This window comes from Lissotriton helveticus, chromosome 3_1, assembly GCF_964261635.1.
Source record: "Lissotriton helveticus chromosome 3_1, aLisHel1.1, whole genome shotgun sequence".
Classification (NCBI taxonomy): domain Eukaryota; kingdom Metazoa; phylum Chordata; class Amphibia; order Caudata; family Salamandridae; genus Lissotriton; species Lissotriton helveticus.
Genome location: NC_136061.1, coordinates 1,724,403,285 through 1,724,425,536, shown reverse-complemented (window position 1 = coordinate 1,724,425,536; position 22,252 = coordinate 1,724,403,285). Strand labels below are relative to the sequence as shown.

Sequence of the window (22,252 nt, the reverse complement as noted above, 5' to 3'; positions counted from 1 at the left end):
GAGAACAGGGAGAGTGGGCGGTGTTATTCGAGGGCAGGGGGGGGTGGCTTGTCCACTGTTGTTCATAGGGACTGTTTGGGCGGCCTCAGGCTACCCAAACAGTCACTATGAACAACAGTGGACAAGCCACTCCCCCTTGCCCTCGAGAAACACCGCCTACCCCCAACCAGGAACTTCTGCTTTCATGCAGTGCGAGAAGGCAGAAACAAATGGTAGTTATTATCGACTACCATTTGTTTCTGCCTTCTCGCACGGCGAGAAAGCAGGGGGGGGCGACGTCCCCATAGAGGAGCCGCCGCTGGCCATACTGCATACCTTTCTCCCTGCCAAATCTATTTGACGGCTCTCCTTGACCGGAGGGACCGTTGGCGAAGGAGCAGTAGAGTGTTGCTTCTTTGCCACTGTAACAATAACCGAATCCGGTGCAGGATCCGTTCTCAGAAACGCCGGATCCGAATCCGGGGGCCTGTACTTCTTCTGAAGCCGGGATGGGGCAAACTTCACCGAGGCCAGCGTCAAGAACAGCTCCATGGCCGGTTCCTCCAACCCTGGCACCAAAGGCAGCAAAGGGCGAGACAGGTGCTTACGCTGTAGCGTTTCAAAGATTACAGAGGTAGAATGGGTGGGCACCGTCAGTGCTATACCCAACTTCGCTGCTCCCCTCAACAGCATGTCCTGAAATGTCACAATGTCATCCACTGGTGACACTCTCGTTGGAGCAGAGCCAGACAAAATAGGCGAATACCTCCTGTCACTGGAAGAGTCCGTATATCTGGTATGCCTGGACCGCGACCTCTCTCTACAACGACGAGGTTGTGACCTGGTTGAAGATCTACGCTCACTGCGAAAGCGATGCCTCCCCCGTGATCTCGGTTTCCTGGGTCTCGCCAGACTCACCGGCACCGGCTGTTGCGGAAGAAGAGGCGGCTGAGCCGGAATCAAAGGCCTCGGTTGTAGAGGCTGAGGAGGTGGCGGTGGAGGAGAAGGATGAGGAGGAGGATGAGGATGAGGAGGTAGTTGTTGTGGTGGTGGAGGAGTAGATGTCCTAGGCCTTGAGGGCGAGTAGGTCCTCGAGTAACCAGAGTCCGGAGCCCTAAGTGCTCTCCTCTTCTTACGAGCAGGCCTCGGAGAGGATGCTCTGGAGGTAGACTCTCCTGAGGAGGACCGCCGGCGCCACCGTGACTGGGAACTCTGATGAAGAGACACTCATCACACTAGACCCCACCTGGGGAGTAGACTTACTCTTCGACGTCGACTTTTCCTTCCTCGACGTGGATCTCCCCGACGTGGCTCTCCTTGGCGTCGATCTTCTTGATGTCGATCTTCGTGTCGACGTTGACAGCAAACGGTGGTATCGCCTCGACGGCAAGCACCTGCCTCTTTGGGACTCAACGCGACGACGATGGTATGTCGACGCCGGTGAAGTCCTCGACGTCGACCTCGTCCGAGGTCTCGACGTCCTACCCCTCGACGTCGAAATCGCTTCGACCCAGGACTCTGGGTCGACGGGGAACAGATGGTAGTCATACCTCTCAACGCCGAAGCCCTCGACGTCGACCGGGACCGGTGCCATTTCCGGGCCTATTCTTGACTGGGGTGCCCCCCAGAGGCCGATGCATGGGCAGAGGATGAAGATAGAGTCCCTCTATGCCCAGACGTCCCACCTGCTTCTTGATGTCTCCTCTCCTCCAGGCCTTTGAGACGAATCTTCTCCCTCTCACGCAGGGTTCTCATGGAGTCAGAATGGCAAATAGCACAGGAGTCAGGTACATGAGAAGCAGGCAGACAGAGTATGCACACTCTGTGGGGGTCTGACTTGGCCTTCTTCCTACCACTCAGGGGACTTGTCGAATAAAGCTGGCATTTCGACAAGATAGAGGTGTTAAAACAGGTAAAAAAAAGACAGCAACTGGAAAAGGAAGACCCCAGACGTCGAGTGAAAAACAAATCTCACTGAAAAATATCCAAAAATTTAAGATATACCCAAAAAAGTAGAGCTCAATGCTCCAGGGTACTGCTAGCAGGAGTCTGAAAAAAGAACTGAAAGTAAACTTGCCTTTGGCTGTGCATCATGGGATACCGAGGGTCTCTGGAGGGTTCCTTAAAGGCACGGTATCCCTTTTCCAGACACATAATGGCAGCCTATGAGGCTTGTCTGTCCAACCCTTTCTCTCTATCATGCAAAGGATTTTTGTGAAGGGAAGTTTCTATATGTGTGGTGAAACTCTGTAAAATGTAATGATATTATTTGGCTATCCTTTTCACTTCAGTATGAAGTGCTGGCCAATGTAGCCTTGTTAATGTCAGGCTGCCTTATTTGTCTTTTATTTTCTCTTAAATGTCTATGCAGGACTGCAGAAGAAGACGACTTAAGAGACTATTTTGATTGCTCCAGGGTCCCCGCACATGGACGGGTCTATTCACAGATTATGACTATACACAGAGATCCCCTACTACAGAACTTCGATTCTCATCAATCAAAAACTCTCTCAAAGATTATCAGTACATCATTGGCTAATACCCTACACTCCCCTAACACCTCTAAATCTAGTGATCTAGTATTAGGGTATTTAGGGGAGCTCCTGGTGCCAGAAAAGCAGATCCTACCGACCCAAAACAAGGAGCACCAAAGAGCCGTAAAAAGCAAGAACCAAGGATGAAGCGACTGACTGGACACCAGCCCTGCCGGCCTGTTCACCTATTCCTGACAATTGCACTGAAGTAGACTCACCCTGCAAACTGCTGAGCTTCCAAAAGCATGGGAAGCCCACCAGAACTAAGACTCTGCAACTCCCAAAGAGCAGCTTACCTGCATCCTGTAGACACCCCAAGAGACCTGTGAGGACTCCGAACCACCACTGCACCTGAGCCGCCTAGCCCAAGCGGGCCAATGATGCTAGCGAAGTTCCCCGGCCCTCCAAAGATAAAGTCCAATATTTAACCGGTGTGGACATCCTGACTCCGCCTACAGCCTCTGTTTGCAGACCCCCTATACTGCGGGCGCTCCAAGAGACGAAAACCTGATGCCTCGAAGTACCTCTGCATCAGGCCATGGAGGTCCAGGAGAAGAGGATCAAAGGTCTCCCAGGTCCCTGGGCATCATGAGACCAATTCCCACAGACTAACACTGGGCACCCAACGCTGTATTGCACCTCTGTACTCGGCTGCCCCAGTGCTGCCCTGTGTGACCTCTTGTTGCTGCCTTGGACCCTGTCAATAATCACCTTCGGTCCAGGAGATTGGCCCCCTAAAGTAGCTGTAAGGAACTTGAATGCAGTACTTGTTTCTCCTCCATAGGTTAACATTGCAAAGTGTTGGCTTTTAAAAAGTAAATGTATTACAGTAGCTAAATGAATGTACTTACCTGATCATATAGATTCTGATTATATATATATATATATATATATATATATATATATATATATATATATATATATATATATATAATAACTCCCTTCTAAAAAGAACGGACAGAGGCCAGAGGGGTTTCCAGGGAGAAAGCAGCTTTAATTGGCAAACAAAGCAACGCAGCTTTTGGGCGGATGCATTTCGGCGAGTAGCCTTCCTCAGTGCCCTGCATTGCATCACCAGCCTCTCTGAATAGTCCCGTAACTGCACCCCTTCATTTGTAGGTCAGTGGGCTCCTCCCCCAAGCAAATTCAGCTCACCTGCTGGCTTCCGCAATATATATATATATATATATATATATATATATACACATACACATATACTTATGGAGTCTTGTGCATCATTTATTGACTGTAGATGTCCAACACTCCTCTTTGATAAGCCTAAGGCTGCTCTACCAAACTGCCGACTAGAAGAGCCCCTTGGGATTGCGAGTGCCAGCGCCTACCCACTTATAAGGGAATACCTGGACTCATTGCACAGTACATCTCTTTTTGATATACTATAGTCAGCTTCCTACTGGGACATTGTGGGCTTACAGTCATCAGCTTGAGTCATAAGGCTCTGCCCAAATCAAAGACCAACAATTTAATTTTTTTTTAAAAGACTACAAACATGTTAGGGCCCAACCAGTAGATGGTAGAATTATGCACAGCATATGAATCTAGGAAATATTTTGTGGTAAACTGATCAAACAAATCTGGTCTAAGCTATCCCCTTGAATTCAAAGACAGCATTTGTATTTAGAGGTAGTGCCATAATTATTATGGATGGTGTCAAGGTGGACCTATGAAGGCTTTAGAAAAGGTATTTAATGTATTTGTGGTTGGCCAAGGAAGAATCGGTTGGTTGATCTTTAGATTTACATTGGGCTGATCATGTGTGGGTGTGTGGGGGAAGGAAGTGCGGCTGGGGTGTAGAGGGTGAAACTACAGGTACCAGTTGGGTTTGGGCTGTGCAGGAAGAGTACCTTCAACAGTGCGTGCAGCCTTTTTTTCTTGGAGATATCCTTGTGATCACATGTCTAAGCATCCTCCTGAATCAAAATAAATTATGGATGCCAAGATGTATATTGTTAAGATTATGGAGTAGGTAGGGATTCTAACTATTCCCTGTCGTGTAAATATTGTGTAAATCTGTGATCACGTGTCTATTCATTTTCCTGAATCAAAAAAAATTATGGATGCTAAGATGTATATTGTTAAGATTGTGCAGTAAGTAGGGATCTAACGATTGCCTGTCCTGTTAATATTGTGTAAATCTGTTGATAAGATGGTATTAAGGTTGCCACTGGGGTGTATGCACTAATCAAGATTCTATATTAAAGTATAAACATTTGTAGGGCAACATGCATGCCTTACACTTTGTGAAAATATAAATCACAAGAACTTGTTTGTGAGCAATGGACGGGAATTTGGCTCATACCCACCCTATACTCGGATACTGCACATAATAATGCTCATTTTGATAATGCAAGCAAGTCAATTCTGGTTTGCTTTTTTCATTTTTTCTAACTTTTGTTTTGTTGTGTAATGGGATTTTTCTTTGGGCCTTAAGGCAAAACATATGGGACTAAAAACAAATTGTGAATTTGTTTGTAAAAAACACTATCTGTCTTTAGATCTATATTAGCATTCACAAATACTAACAATCGTTGGTTACTTTGCCTTTGCTTGACTTCCAAGCCTTTTTTTATTTTCTATTTTTCTTTTGATGCCTGGTATTGATTGTAACTAAAGGTGTGACACTATCACAATTATGCAATTTAACCAAAACACAATTCTGCAAAGATAAGTCCCTGAGGAAGCAACAAACTACTGCAGAATAGCTGCAGAACACATATTGGTCAATGTTTGAAGGTTAAGCTTCAAGAATTAAAATTTAGCATCAATACCACTGGTATTATGGGATAGGAGAGGCCATACGCAGAAGGGTTGAGAAATGTATGTGGCAAGAAAAGGCAAATTATGCTGCACATTTTGCAATAATATTACTACATTTTGTAATTTTTAAACTTGTTCTATATAATACTGTTTGATACAAAACGAAATGGGCAACCCAAACTACCCTTGAGGGCTCGGGCAAAATGAAATGATAGGGCAAAGGTGCCTTCAAGGGATTTATTCAAGTGTTTAATTAAAATTATTTGTATAGTTAAATTGCAAGGCCAGATGAATGATTTCCTTGATCAATGGTTGATTCCAGCAATTTAGTAACTCAGTGCAATAGTGTGTAAGAATCACAAGTAAGAACATTCATTATCATGCAAGATATGAATCATAAGTGCACAAGCATACAGAAAAAATAGAACAAAGGTGGGTGTATATAGGAAAATATTCACTTTTGAGCTTGATGAATCAAGTCAGGGTACTTTAAAAAAATATATAAACAAGAAGGTAGCAGTATAAATGTGAAGCCTTCACTGTAACAATAGTCAACACCTTTCTTCTTAATGAAAATGGAAACAAATTTCAGAAGAAAAACCGTGGGTCGACGTTTCGGGCTCTCCAAGTGTCCCTGATGAAGCCCTACCTAGCCCACAAGAAGTCCTGAATAGCCAGCAGCTGTTAAGCATGAAATGGTGGCTCCTCAGCTAACAGAAGAGAAAGTGGAAGGAGGGTGTTGGCTACATGATGTATTTACACCCCACTCTAAAACAAAAGACAGGCAACCTGAACCAAAAGAAGCCTGTATGTTAGCACGGTCACCTGTCAGTGAAGAGCTAAAAGTATGGTTCTGAGCACTGACAACTGTTGGTGGCCTCTGCTGGGTGTTAGCCTTTATGGCTGCACTGTCCTTGGCATGGTGGTAGGACCCCATGTCAAATAGCAAGCTAGGCCCCGAGACCCTATTGGTTATGGTGGGGTTGCTCAAGTTGTGGGTAACCACTCTGCTTAAGCTGGGGGTTGCCCTGGCTAAGATAGGATTAGCAGAGGCAGATACCTTTGAGCCCAAAACCAGAAGAATGGGTGAGGACACTAAAAGAGTAGACAAAGGGCATTTAAAATTGGGTCCCAACACTGTTGAGGTAGGTCATCCCCTCAGAGAGAATAACCTAAGCAGGAGCCTGAGAGACTAGGAAAACTCTCCCAGGTTTGGCTGGGCCCGTGGGCTAGGGGATGGGGGTTGTCAAAGTGGGGTACGGCTATTGTAGGAATCCAGCTTTTTGTTGCAGTTCCCCACACTTTTTGCCTGGTATTTGATTCAACTCTGACTGAAGTGGACTGGGTTCCTGCCAACCAGATCCCCTGCATCAGTGTTATTTCACTAAAAATGAACAATTATTTCCCCAAATGACAAAACCTTTAGCACCCCCTTTAAGTATATAGTCAATGGTACCTAGGGCCTGAGATACTAAAGAGGGTCCTTAAGGGCGGCAGCACCCTAAGGGACCCCTCAACAAGCACCTGCAAAGCTGCCATTACAGGCTGCGTATCTTGGTACAGACAAAAGTGAATACAGGACTTGTCACACCTCCCTGTGTGCCATGTCCCTAACCCTGCATGCAATATTTGTAAGTCACCATTACAGCTGGCCTGACAGCCCTAAGGCAGGGGACTGAATATTACATCTGAGGGCATACCTGCATGAGCATGTATGCCCCTGTGCTGCTACTACTGCTAGTACAAGTGACCAGGGAAGCCATTTTTAGGTTAAGCCTTGGCAGCGCGCATGCGCGTTCTGTAAGAAATTCTGTAATCACTGTATGGGCTTTCATGCCGCCTATTGGCTTTTTATTGGTTGGTTCATGGTCCTTAAAAACATTTGCTTTCTAATTTTACACAAAAAAAAACATTTGCTTTCTATTGGTTATCTTTTGTTTTTGGTCCAGCTTTGGGTGATTGGTTCTCTCTCAGCAGATTTTCCCTCATTGTTCTTTTTTGTTGGCCATCTGAAAGCATTCCCGGCTGGCCATCTCACACAACTGCAGTAGTATTTCACTCATTGTTTCTTCTTGTTTTTGTTATAATAAGCACTTGTCTTTCCGAACTTCCATGCCTTTTTTCTTTTCTTTTCATGAATACATAAAGAATGCATATAACTGTGTGGAGGGAGTGCTTGTGCATTAAAGATTAATCCTGTCCAGATGTAGCTGTGGTGCTGCAGGGGCCATGTTTGCGGAGGGACTGCCTATATAAGGACTGGGCATCAGTGCTGTAGAAGCAGTCGCCCTTGAAAGGAGTGCATATGGATGATGCAGAGGCCGTTATTACCGAGGCACTGTGCTTCTTACAGCTGTGCTCCTTTTTTGCATTCTATAATTCATTTAAGTAAAAAAAAAAAAAATAGAGTCAGTCCGCAGTCTTTTGTATGTAGTCACATTTTACTAAGAGCTCTGCTTGGAGCTCAAAGGCGTAACTGCAACAAATGATGGACGGAATGCTGAATGATTCAGACATTCTCCCCCTGTCAAGAGATGTGGGTTAAATCCATTTTTCTTTTGCCCACTACGCCACCCCAGTTTGGACCCAGCCATATGCAAATCAGTCTTGACCCTGTGCCTCATGGGAACAGTCCAGACCGAAATGCCAAGCCAGGTCTTCCCTGGACTGGAAACAAGCATCTTGGTACCGGTTTTGTGGTATGTCAGCCTTCATCAGCCAGGCTAGCTTGAATCCAGGGGCACAGTGATCAGCATGGCTTATTTAACGTTATGTATTTGATTAACTCTGTGAGCTTTTATTGCACAGAAAGCGTTGGCACATTATTTTTTTTAAAAGTGTGCCTCAATTTTACAAATATTTCTTTACAGGTCGTATTTGAGTGGTCAATTAAAGTTTTGGGTTACTTACAACGTGTTTCTTACTTTGTAAATGGAGAGTATTGGCACGTTATTTTGTCAAAATTGCACATTTGCAACAAAAGAACAGTGTTTACTTTGGTGGTCATGTTTCTGCGTTCACTTAATTTATTGGGTTTGTTTATCCTCGTGGGATTTCTGTGCTTTTCTTACTGATGAAAGTTAGTCCACATTTCTATTATTTCAGTATTTCGAATTTAATTGCTTTGTAAGCACCAAAAGAAATTGCTGCCAATTTCTTTTTGCACGCGGTATGCAGTGGTAATTTCTTATTCTTAGTCCTCGAGACAGTGCTGCTAGCTGCAGTGGTAATTTCTTATTCGTAGTCCTCGAGACAGTGCTGCTAGCTGCTTCTCTGGTCTCACTCTTAATTCCTCATTCTAAGTCCTCAAGACTGATGCAGCTGCTTCTCTGGTCCAGTCAGTAATTCCCACATTTTAAGTCCTCTAGGCAGTGCTGCAATTCCTTCTTAGTCCTGTCAGTAATTCCTCATAACTGCTCTAGACAGTGCTGCAGCTGCTTCTCTGGTCCCAGTGGTAATTATTCATTCCAAGCCCTCTAGACAGTGCTGCCTCTCTGGCCCCAGTGGTAATCCTCATTTTAAACCCTCTAGGTAGTGCCACAGTTTTATTTGCAGTGTTAATTAGTCATGGTTAGTCCTTTAGAAATGCTGCTAGCTGCTTGTCTGGTCCATACGGCAATTCCTCATTCTCAGTCCTCTAGACAGTGCTACTAGCTGCCTCTCTGGTCCTGACGATAACTCCTTCATACTCAGTTCTCTATGCAGCTCTGCAGCTGTGTCTCTGTTCCCAGTGGTAATTCCCCATTCTTAGTCCTCTAAGCAGTGTTGCTAGCTGCTTCTCTGGTCCCATCTGCAATTCCTCGTTCATAGTCCTCTCGACGGTGTTACTAGCTGCTTCTCTGTTCCCGGTAGTAATTCATCATTATAAGTCTATAGGAAGAGCTGCTAGCTGCCTCTTTGGTCCTACTGGTAATTCCTCATAATCAGTCCTCTAAACAGTGCTGCGAACTGCTTTTATGGTCTCTTTGGTAATTCCTCATTCTAAGTCTTCCAGACAGTGCAGCAGTGCTTCTCTAGTCCCGTCGATAATTCCCACATTTTAAGTCCTCTAAGCAGTGCTGCAGCTGTGACTGGTCACAAAGGTAATTCTTCATTCTGAGTCTCTGGTTACAGTAGTAATTCCTCATTCTTAGTCCTCTAAACAGTGATGATAGGTGATTATCTGGTCCTGTCAGTGAGTCCTAATTTTAAGTCCTATAGGCAGTGCTGCTAGCTGCTTCTCATTGGTAATTTCTAATTCTAAGTTCTCTAGACAATGATGTAGCTGTTTCTCTAGTACGGTCGGTAATTCACACATTTTAAATCCTCTAGTCAGTGCTGCTACCTGCTCCTCTGGTCTTATCGGTAATTCCTCATTCTAAGTCTCTAGACAGTGCTGCAGCTGATTCTCTGGTCCTAGTGGTAATTCCTCATTCGGAGTCCCCTCGGCAGTGCTGCAGCCAGGCCTGTTCCCAGTGGTAATTCCTTATTCTTAGTCCTCCAGAGAATGCGGATAGCTGCTTTTCTGGTCCTGTCAGTATCTCCCCCATTCGAAGTCCTCTAGACAGAACTGCAGCTGTGTCTTAGTTTCCAGTGGTAATTCGGCATTCTAAATCCTCTAGATAGTGCTGCTTCTCTGGTCTACTCAGTACTTCCCTCATTCTAAGTCCTCTAGACAGTGCTAATATCTGCTTCTCTGTTTCCAGTGGTAATTCCTCATTCTAAGTCGTCCAGACTAGCTGCTTCTCTGGTCCAATCCTTAACTTCTCCATTAAAATGTAAAGAAGCATACATCAGGCAATACAAAAAAAACTAAAGTTATCAATTATTCGAGGGAAAAAAAATGCTAAACATTTAATGGTACCAAGTAAAAAAAAATGAATTCAGCAAACAAACTTCTCAAATACTAAACACTATCCCTTCTAAAACTTGATTTTCATTCCGTGGTACAGCACTAATGTTGTCTAAACGAAGCTCCATTCATTATTGTCTTCACCTTTAAAAGTAAGGTATAATTGCATGGTCGTCATACTTAAAATGACAACAGAGTTACATTGGAACGTTAAGGAGAACCCTGCTGTTGCCAAAATTAATACACAAGTTTGAATTACAAAAAACACACATCTTCAGGAAAACATTACATCACAACCATTATTTGCATAATTGCAGAAGCTCTCACTCTACTTAAACATCTCACAATACCTAATACTATAATTATTTTCTATCTCCTAAAATGACAATTAATATAACACACACCATCAACTACACCCCAATTCCATCTTTCCCAATTTTACTTCCTCTATCTCCCTCTCTCAAGTTCATACACAATTTCAAACTTAATCTCTCACTCTTATTACTCTCTCAATAACTATTGCTAATACCTCTAGGTAGAATTATTTATATTCAATTACTCACCTCTCATGCTAACTCCAACTATTTCACACAAATGTATTTCTAACCCCCTTTACTAACAACATCTTCAAACTTTCATAGTCTATCTCAAACATAATTATTCTTTATATATTATATTACACTAAGTTCAAACCCCTATTGCAATTACTGCAATATGCCATCAAAATATAGCAAAAATTACAAAAACCAATAGCTCTAGCTAAACACTTATAAGTTCCCAAAGGCAAGACATACTGGCTATGCCAATGCTTGTTAAACATGTGCTGGACACTAAAAAAAGAGTTCCTCAGCTACACGATGGCCTCACTAAAAATAGGGATGTTTGGTATCAAACCCCTCATATTGGTCAACCCACACCGTTGCCAGTGTTAGTGTTATCAATACATGCACCCAAAGGGAACTTTAGATGTGACCCCTGAAAACTTACCAGCTTCTGGTATGCTTGCTGACTGGTTTCCGCCAGTCTCCCACCCGAAACTATTCTGACTTCCTAGGGTAAGAGCATTTGCTCTCAGGAGACCCAGAACAAAGGCCTGTCCGGTAAGACTACCACTCCCTCCCACAGTATGGCCTGCTGATAAGCCTTTTTGGGCCAGCGAGCTTCAAAGAACCTGCCGCTTTTGGAATATCTGGCTCCTCCTACAAGGGAGGAAGCCAGCCCCCCATCCAGAGCTGACTTGGCACACGGACATGTGGAAAAATTAGCTAATAAGCTAGGTGTGTAACCTACCTGCTAGTACCACCCCTAAGGTGGGTTACTTGTCATAGCTATTCAGAGGTAGCTATCTTTGCGATGGCACACTTGGGAATTCTGGGGCAGGATTATGGCCACTTCCGGGACAGAGTTAGGCCCACTTCCCACAGGAAGTGTTCATATAAGGGGCATAGTGACCCCCAAGGGTCAGTAGCCCATTGGCTACTACCCGACACTTCGCTAAGGCACCTAAATTCAGTACTTGAAGGATCCCCTGGCACCAGGGAGGAAGATCCTGATGACTTAAGAATAGAGAGGACACCGAAGAGCCACCAAAGCCGAGAAGAAAGAAGAAGCAACTGACCTGGTATCAACCCAAATCGGTCAGTGCTTTTGAAAGTGAAATTAGGGACATTAATACAGGACTGATATGGGGCCATTTCAAAGTCAATTTTGTATTACTGCCTGGTCTGAGACCCATCTGCACCCAGCCCAATTAAAACACTGAAAATGTACGACATCAGGCTCTGTTAGAATGGTAAGGAACCAAGCATATAAGGCAACATATGAAAATATGACGTCCTGATAACACAAAGAGGCAGGGAGAATAATAGAATTTCCATCAATGGTAACACTTTGAAGGACATTTTAAAGTGCCACTCATTATTATTTAATATTATTTCAATATTGATACGATCTTATGAGAAAGTACATTTTGGGAACGGAAAACATGTAACTCATTCATAAATAATATTTTCGGTCTAGCGTTTAAAAATGTTTTGGGTGACCACATTATTCTCTTGCTACCAGATTAGAAATATTATACATCGCATCCAAAGTCTAAAAAATGGTGCAGTAGACAAAACTAGTGCAACACCCCTTTAGTTTTTTTTAATGGTTTACAATTTAATTACTTTTTAAATGATTTGAGAATAGGACATCAACACTGTGACCCCATAAAATGTGGGTACCATTACAATTTTGAACAAGACAAAAATATGTCAATGGTCTGGGTCCAGTCTCTGTCACTTTAAAATGATTAGAGATCCATCATTTTAAAGGGTAAGCATTTGAGAGTGAAGCACCTAAGCAGTCCAAGAGATAAACTTAGTAGTGTGAGCGTTCATGGAAGAAGTGGAACTCTTAGGGGACAGAGAGGAGATCCAACAAGGAATTTTGATGAGACTGTGGCAGGATAATGGAAGTTGGTCACTGGGAAATAAATAAGAGGAGTGAGTTATGTAGTCAATGATTAATAGCGAAAGAGATGTTCTTACTGTCCCACTGCCTGGCTAACTCACAAACTGAAGTTAAGTTCTTTAGTACTACTAACAGCAATGGCATTTGCAAATATTTTATCTACAGCCTTATCTATTGAAAAAATTGATATATAGAAACAAACCTGGGACAGAATGAGAGCAGTACTATGTAAACTTTAGGATACATGCAAGGAAAACAGGTGTTTATAAAGGACATTTCTATCAGGCAGTGGTCTTGCAGAATCAAATATGACAAAGCAGCTACAAAAGAGCGCATTCTGATCTACTCAGGCCTAAATTTAGAACAAACGACCAACTGCTGAGGAGAGAAGAACCCTGTGTTTACTACTTTAACACTAAACATGGTTATATGCAAGATACCTTAATGCAATTGGTACAGAAATAAACACTGGACGGTGTGAAAGTCAGAGAAAGTACACAACAGTGAAAACATTCATAATTCAATTTTGAAGAGGACATCAATACCTATCTTAGAAGTTCATAGCGAGAGTCAACATTTGCCGTTATCATCCCATTCCAGCAATGGGCAACATCCCCTTCGAAAGCCACACCTAATCCAGCTACCAAGGTAAAAGCTGCAACAAAGGGATATGCAGCGTACCTGTCTGAACCTCTTCTTTATGTCTTCATCAGTAGCCTCTGGATCCAGTTGGAGGACCTGTATCAGAAAGAATTTAAAATAATGTTGTCACTTTCAAAACAGAGCAGAACAACTAGGAACATTTTGTAGCATATTAATATCATGAATAGGCTATAAGTACTTCACTCAGAAAGGAATTCATGTTTGCTGGCAAAAGTACTAACATGAGGTAAAGTGAAAATTATCAGCTTATGATCATCAAGGTGACGTGTATTTGAACCTGATTATTCTTAAGTCAAACAAAAACTGTCTGCATCATGTTGGAGGGAGAAAGCAGGAATGCATACATGTGTAATGTCAGAGATGGGTTCTAGGGCCTAGATAAGAGACTATCTGTTGTATAAATGATGTTCTATGGATGACACTGGTTGTTGGAGAAAATGGTGTTACTGTCCTTGAGGTGTTCCTCGCAGAAACCCTCCCTCCAACACCTGATGGAGTAAAGTTATTATATCCTCAGCCTGCTAAGCCCAGGACTTCAGCCAGCCGGCAATCTCTCTCATGCACAAATTCCCCCAGTGTTTCACTGGGTGCCCTATAGTAACAGATCTTCCAAATTCGAACTAGACTATCTGCCCCGGGACTCTCATACAGACTTTGCCTGAATTAAGAAGCTTATTACAATTTTACCACATGTATTTTTAACCAGTTTAAACTCTTGTTTTTAGAATACAGTGTTACCGTTTTAAAGGAAATATGAAATTGTGCTATATATGTGTTTTTATAATTGTACAGACTAAGATTTTAATTAATTAAGCAATAAAGACTTACTTACTATGCCCAGATAGTGTTAACAAGTGTAACAATGACAAAATAATGAATACTGCCCTACCCTGTTGCATAATTCCAGTGGCCCTGTTCTTGAACTAATAAGTGTATGTCACCCTGTTCCAAGGCGAAGTCCGGCTGCACCAATGTGAAAGAACATTTGCTAGGAGCAGGCCTCTTCATGCATCAAAAATATTGCTAAGACCCTAAATACGCTGAGCAGCATGCGATCTGCACTGAAAGAATAGTGCCATGCCGGTCAGTGAACCCAATACACTTAAATGGCTTTAAAACGTAAGTGGTAAATGCTGATTGTTTGAATGTAGACTGGCTGTATCAGAATCTCTCTTACCCGCACTTTAAAATGTATGCTATTTGCACATCACAAAATCGGCTTTTCCGATTTTAAGCTCCAACCTCGTTTTAATATTTTTAACTGTTCCAATTGTGTATCTCAATTTTATATTGCTGCCTTACTCACTGTTTGATTCTCGCCGCAATTTGCTCTGAAAACGCTGGTTGGAGGGCGGTTTACAGATCTTCTTTCCCCGTTTTGGGCGCCATCTTGGGGGTTAGCGGACTAGTGGTTAGACGAGCCGGCCTATTTCCATATGACCTCACAAGCGCCCAGCGCGGCAAGCCCGCCTGCGCCCATCCGCGTCTGTATCACGGCTAGCGCAAGCCATGCTGCCAGTTTGGCCTCTACACCAGCAATAAAATGGTCCAGAGATGAACTTTATGCCCTACGCCCCCTACATGCGAGGAGATTTATAAGGTAAACCCGGATAGAACCAGGAGAGGGGGCGGGGGGGGGAGCGAGAAACATGGGGGGGGGGGGGGGGGGGTTGGAGGGGGGATTGCAAACATTGTAATTTTAGCTTAAGTTCCATGGCAGTACAGTAAATTCTTGACATTGACCAAAAGGGTGCCCAACAAACTCGAGAATCAGGGGAACGGATCAGGGCTGGTTATGTAAATTACAGGTCCCTCCCCAGACACTCTGGGGATATCTGGTTCAGCATTCAGAATGAAGGCTGGGATATGGTGTTTCTTACGGAAACCTGGTTAAGAGAGAGCTCCTTACCGGACATTGCTCTTGCTATACCGGCGGGATATAGGTTAATAGCTGTTAACCGTCCTAACAATAGGCTAGGGGGCGGCCTGGCCATTATAATCTGTGACAAGTGGGAAATCTCCTATAAACAATTGGAGAACTTGGGTCCCATCGAGGCCTTAGCATTCAATATCTCCTGTACCCATTTCCCCATAATGTCAGGCATTCTTTTTGATAGACCCCCCTCTTCCCCGATTAGACATTTAACGGAGATATATGAATATATTGGCAGTTTGGTGCCCAGATATTCCTCGTTTACTGCCCTGGGGGATTTTAATTTGCATGTTGATGTATTAGATGACCCGTTGATCATAAAACTCACTGACACGCTTAAGGGCCTCAATCTCCATCAGAAGGTTCTAGCAGCCACGCACATAGGTGGCCATATGCTAGATCTTGTTTTTTCGAACGATCAGACCTTAACCATTGACTCTAATCATCAGGTAACTTGGTCCGACAATTTCTTGATTGCTTTTAGTACTGGTAGGGGCCCTACGATAAAGAAAGGGCTACCCTCCACTAAAGGGACCAGGAATTGGAGAAATATCACCCTTGCCAACTTCGGTAGAGAGTGGGAAAAATCCCCTTTTGTGCCGACCGGTGACCCCTTACTGGCAGTTAATACATTTGAAACATCTATAGTGGCTATCTGGGATAAGCTGGCCCCGATTGAAAATAGGACCTCTGTTAGAACGGTGATGGATCAAACCCAGATCTTTTGACTGGGTGTGAGTGTTTGATTGGTTCAGATGCTCCCTCCATTTTGTACCGCTTTGGCCGCCATAAGTGTGGCATGGTATGCTCAGACGTGAGTCCCTTGCTCACTTTGCCACTGGATTCAAGCAAGCCGGGCTGAAGACGGCTGGAATGCCAGAAACCGGTCCTCGGACGCTTGTTTCCGGTCCAGGGAAGGCATGGCTTGGCAGTTCGGGCTGGACTGTTCCCATGAGGCACAGGGTCAGACTGATTTGCATATAGCCATGTCTGAACTGGGGTGGCAGAGTGGGCTAAAGAACGGTGATGGATCAAACCCAGATCTTTTGACTGGGTGTGAGTGTTTTATTCATTCAGATGCTCCCTCCATCACCACCCCCTTTTGTACCGCTTTGGCCGCCATAAGTGTGGCAGGGTATGCTCAGACGTGAGTCCCTTGCTCACTTTGCCACTGGATTCAAGCAAGCCGGGCTGAAGACGGCTGGAATGCCAGAAACCGGTCCTCGGAAGCTTGTTTCCGGTCCAGGGAAGGCATGGCTTGGCAGTTCGGGCTGGACTGTTCCCATGAGGCACAGGGTCAGACTGATTTGCATATAGCCATGTCTGAACTGGGGTGGCAGAGTGGGCTAAAGAACGGTGATGGATCAAACCCAGATCTTTTGACTGGGTGTGAGTGTTTGATTGGTTCAGATGCTCCCTCCATCACCACCCCCTTTTGTACCGTATTTTGGGGTAGCATTGCTTTATTATTTAGAATGTTTTTAAACACAGTAATACTGAGGAAAGATTTCACCCCATCAGTACCAGTTTATAACCAAAATACAGCAATTAACATCAGAACGATGTCAAGTCAACCTCTGTGAAGGACCTCCAAATCCGAAGGAATACACGCTGCCACATTAGAAGCTCACCTGGCCATGGCCGGGAGCAGCAAGGGTCCCTTCAAACCGTGGCGGTCTTGTGCAGAGTTAAGCAGTTTACCCATGTCCCTTTCCTCTCACCCCTTCCTTTCATCCCTCTCTTCTCTCCTCTCCCAACCCCGGATCCCTCTCTCACATTGCAGGCAGATGGTTATTAGCCCCATGACACCTTTTGGTAACAGTAGCGCACTACAAATGTAAATAATAGGCAGAAGCAGGGGATCCACTAGACCGGAACTTCGGGGGGGGGGGGGGGGGGGGGTTACCACTCCCAGCCAGGGCTTGTCCAAGCACTGGTCGCACACGGTGCAACAGTCTTTCCACCTTCTCCATGAATTCCCTCACTACCACTCACCGACAATACACCTCATCTCTCTATAGCACCTGCCTGACAAACATTTCATTTTTTTATAGCGCTACTCATAGTTTACTCACACTCAGTTCTGTGATGTGCATGGTACATCTTCTTTGTACCAGGCACTTTAACCTTCTGCACTGTGTGGGTGACAAGAGTGCCCATGTGACTGCACGGTGAGCAATGCAACAGTGTTAGAGTAGGGTAAAAGGAGTGACTGCAGGGTGAGTGAGGTGACCATATGAATTTGGGTTCGGCTGTAAGGGCAGAGTGGGACGAATTAGTGCATGGTTAGTGATGGCCTTGTTTGAGTGAGCTACAGATTGAGCAGTAAGGGGGGGGGGGACAGGTGAATGAAGTGTCACATGAGTGCAGGGTGAGAAGTGTGCTCGTGTGACTGCAGGGTGAGGTACAGAGTGGACATTGCAAGCAAATTTTTATTGCAGAGTGATCACTGTGAGAGCAGGGTGAGCGGGTGAATGTTGTGAGTGCATGGTGATCAGTGTGAGTGCATTGTGATCACTGAGTGCAGGGTGAATGTTGTGAGTGCATTGTGATCACTGTGAGTGCAGGGTGAGTGGGTGAATGTTGTGAGTGCATGGTGATCAGTGTGAGTGCATTGTGATCAGTGTGAGTGCATTGTGATCAGTGTGAGTGCATTGTGATCAGTGTGAGTGCATTGTGATCACTGTGTGCAGGGTGAGCGGGTGAATGGTGTGAGTGCATGGTGATCAGTGTGAGTGAATGGTGATTACGGTAAGTGTAGGGTGAGCGGGTGAATGGTGTGAGTGCATGGTGATCAGTGTGAGTGCAGGTTGAGCGGGTGAATGATGTGAGTGCACTGTGATCAGTGTGAGTGCATTGTGATCACTGTAGGTGCAGGGTGAGCGGGTAAATGGTGTGATTGCATGGTGATTGGTGTGAGTGCAGGGTGAGTGGGTGAATGATGTGAGTGCACTGTGATCAGTGGGAGTGCATTGTGAATACTGTGAGTGCAGGGTGAGCGGGTGAATGGTGTGAGCGGGTGAATGGTGTGAGCGGGTGAATGGTGTGAGTGCATGGTGATCAGTGTGAGTGCATTGTGAATAATGGGAGTGCAGGGTGAGCGGGTGAATGGTGTGAGTGCATGGTGATCAGTGTGAGTGCATTGTGAATACTGTGAGTGCAGGGTGAGCGGGTGAATGGTGTGAGTGCATGGTGAGCGGGTGAATGGTGTGAGTGCAGGGTGATCAGTGTGAGTGCAGGGTGATCAGTGTGAGTGCAGGGTGATCAGTGTGAGTGCATTGTGAATAATGGGAGTGCAGGGTGAGCGGGTGAATGGTGTGAGTGCATGGTGATCAGTGTGAGTGCATTGTGAATACTGTGAGTGCAGGGTGAGCGGGTGAATGGTGTGAGTGCATGGTGAGCGGGTGAATGGTGTGAGTGCAGGGTGATCAGTGTGAGTGCAGGGTGATCAGTGTGAGTGCAGGGTGATCAGTGTGAGTGCATTGTGAATAATGGGAGTGCAGGGTGAGCGGGTGAATGGTGTGAGTGCATGGTGATCAGTGTGAGTGCATTGTGAATACTGTGAGTGCAGGGTGAGCGGGTGAATGGTGTGAGTGCATGGTGAGCGGGTGAATGGTGTGAGTGCAGGGTGATCAGTGTGAGTGCAGGGTGATCAGTGTGAGTGCAGGGTGATCAGTGTGAGTGCAGGGTGATCAGTGTGAGTGCAGGGTGATCAGTGTGAGTGCAGGGTGATCAGTGTGAGTGCAGGGTGATCAGTGTGAGTGCAGGGTGATCAGTGTGAGTGCAGGGTGATCAGTGTGAGTGCAGGGTGATCAGTGTGAGTGCAGGGTGATCAGTGTGAGTGCAGGGTGATCAGGGTGATCAGTGTGAGTGCAGGGTGATCAGTGTGAGTGCAGGGTGATCAGTGTGAGTGCAGGGTGATCAGTGTGAGTGCAGGGTGATCAGTGTGAGTGCAGGGTGATCAGTGTGAGTGCAGGGTGATCAGTGTGAGTGCACGGTGATCAGTGTGAGTGCACGGTGATCAGTGTGAGTGCACGGTGATCAGTGTGAGTGCACGGTGATCGCTATGAGTGCATGGTGATCGCTATGAGTGCATGGTGATCGCTATGAGTGCATGGTGATCGCTATGAGTGCATGGTGATCGCTATGAGTGCATGGTGATCAGTGTAAGTGCATTGTGATCGCTGGGAGTGCAGGGTGAACGTGAAAGTGAAGGCGAGAATGAGAAGTGAGTAGTCTGAAAGCAGAGTGCATTCCCAGAAACTTGATGCGTAGGGTTTCAGATATAAGTTAAACTATTGCTATAATGGCATTAATCAGGGTTCGAGGGTGGAGGAAATAAATAATGTGCTGATCCTGCAACAAACTTCCAGTCTAATGATTAGGGTTACCAGCTCATTATTTTGACGGCCCAGAAATAAGCAGTCACCTACAGCTGTATTTTTTGCACGTATCTGTGAATACTTAGAACAGCAAATATAAATAGAAAGCACTTTTAATTGTGTTCTAGGGATGCCTCAATGATCCATGACTAATAATTAAAGAGAATAAAGACAGAAAAGTCACATAACTAATTAATACATACTTTTTTATTTATAACTCAATTCAGTGTCAAGAGCAGGTCTCTACAGGATCTTTAAACACATAGCATGCATGTTTCTTTTGGCAACCCAACTTTATATTTCTTTTCATTAAATGCATTCTCGCACTACAGCAGTAAGTGTAAAAAGACAAATGTAAGGAATAGGCAGAGTGGGGTCCCTGGGGGTACTGGAACCATAAAAAAACTAAGCTTTGGTAATCAGTTAAAGGCATGTAAATATGCTAATGGTCTTTAAAGACCTGTGAAAAACTTGACTGGAGATAAGACTCCAGACACTGCCCAGCCGAGGCCCCAGGAGCGTGAGCTGCACTGCAGCAGCCCAGGCTGAGACACAGGATGGGGGAGGAGGGGGGCTGAAGCCCTGGAGGCCAGGGCAGAAGTGACACTGTGAAGGCGCGACCCCCTTAGCATCGCTCCACGGCCCCCCTGGGGGTCGCGCCCCACAGTTTGAAGACCCCTGCTCTAAAGCCTTGTGTGATAGTCTGGCGACTTTCTTTCATGATAAAATCTCAGAAATCTATGCTTCATTTCCCCGACCAAAAGATGCGGAATCCTTCTCTCCCATGTTGGGTAACGTACAAAGATGGTCTGTTTTGAGTAGGGTGACCAACTGGCATTGGTGCAAATTCAGGACGGTGAGTGTAAAAATTCAGGACAAAGGGTCAAATTTCAGGACACAAATCCATCCATCCTTCCCATCCATCCATCCATCCCCTCATCCATCCATCCTTCCCCCTCATCCATCCATCCTTCCCCTCATCCATCATCCAGCTACCCTTCCACCCATACATCCAGCTATTTACATTTTCTCTCATCCATCCTTCCCCTCACTCATCAATCCATCCATCCTCTCTCATTATCCATTTATTCAATCTTTCATCCATCCATCCATTCACCCTTTCACTAATTCATCCAGCCATCCCTTCACTTACCCACTCGCCAACCTTTCCTTATTAATTTGAGCTGAGCCCTTTTGAGAAGAGGCCCATCAGGAACTTCACCCTCGCTGCAGGAGCCATTGCAGGACTGGGACAGAAGCCACCCAGGGCGGAGACAGGATCCACCACACGGGGGGACAGGAGCCATCACAGACGGAGGGTCGAGGGGGGGGGGGGGGGGGGCGGGGGGGAGAAGAGAACAGGATCCACCACATTGGGGGGACAGAAGCCATCACGGGGGGGGACACAGGAGCCATCAAAGGCAAGGGGGGACAGGAGCCATCACAGGAGGGGGAATAGGATCCACTAGGGTGGGCACAGGGGTGGGCATGCAGTATTCTAGTATCATCTTGGGCTCCTCGCCCCCCTCCTGCACAAGACAACAAGAAGACTGGCTCTCTGTCCAAAATGCCATCCCCCACTGTGATGTACAGTACTTACAGGAGATACTCTAAGAGAACTGGTTTAACTGATTGTCCTCCATACTTTGTTAATCAGTGTGGGTACGATTGTGCAATTTCTTTATTTTATTACACTATAGACTGCATGTTTGAAGAAGCAAGGTTTGCTTACAGTTTAGTGACAGTAATTAAGCTCTGTGAAGAGAAACCACGTGCTGCCTCAGTGTAATCTGGCCGAATCTAGGATGTTTGGGGGCCCTGGGTAGAAATGGAATGTGTCAGGCCCCTCTAAATTGCAGAGACATGAGGCATTCAGGGCTGTTTGCATCTGAATAGATGCCCCTGCTCCTGAAGCTGCAGCCCCTCCCTCTCAGTCACCTTCAAGCACCTCTTAACAGCTCATCACGGGCTGGAGGTGTGAGGGTTGCCATCCCGCTGTGCCTCTCCAATGCTGCGGGGTATCTGAGCTTTGGAACAGCATCGGAGTCAAAGAGGGAGGTGGGGGCAAGCTGTGCCCGGTTAAAATTACGGACAAATGGCGTCCGTTAAAGAATCCTTCATGGACAGACGGCCAAAATTACGGACTGTCCATGAAATTTACGGACGGTTGGTCACCCTGGTTTTGAGCCATTTGATGTACAACGCTCATTAGTTGATCTAACTCAGGTTAAATCTGGGTCCCCTGAAGATTCCTTGCCGGCAAGGTTTTATAGGACCTTGGCCGCAGTACTGAACCCAGCTCTGAATTTAATCTGGAACCAGTCACTGGTGTCCGGCCTCTACCCCGTTGAGTGGAAAAAAGCTGTGGTGAGACCCATATTAAAAAAAGAAAATGCAGACCCTTTGGTCTTGAAAAATTACCGACCCATCTCGCTTCTCTCGGCCCCTGCAAAAATCTTGGAGAAAGAAGTGCAACGGCAGCTCTCTGACTTTCTAGAATTGAACAATCTGTTGCATGACTCGCAGTCTGGCTTCAGAAAGGGTTTCAGCACTGAAATGGCACTGCTGGAAGTTACAGAGACACTGCGGGAATATGTGGATTAGGGACACTGTGCAATGCTTGTGTTAGACCTTTCCGCTGCATTTGACACAGTGTCCCATAAGATCCTACTGCACAGGTTAGAAAGTCTAGGTGCCT

At 45.4% G+C, this 22,252-nt stretch overlaps 1 protein-coding gene across 1 annotated transcript in view; it reads right to left on the bottom strand.

The window, feature by feature from the left end:
• Positions 1-22,252, bottom strand: part of DNAJC8 (DnaJ heat shock protein family (Hsp40) member C8) — a 222,262-nt gene that overhangs the window by 153,589 nt on the left and 46,421 nt on the right. Inside the window, exon 3 of the mRNA XM_078682509.1 lies at positions 13,258-13,314. Coding sequence (XP_078538635.1) covers positions 13,258-13,314 — 57 coding nt within the window. The remainder of the gene's footprint in view (positions 1-13,257; positions 13,315-22,252) is intronic.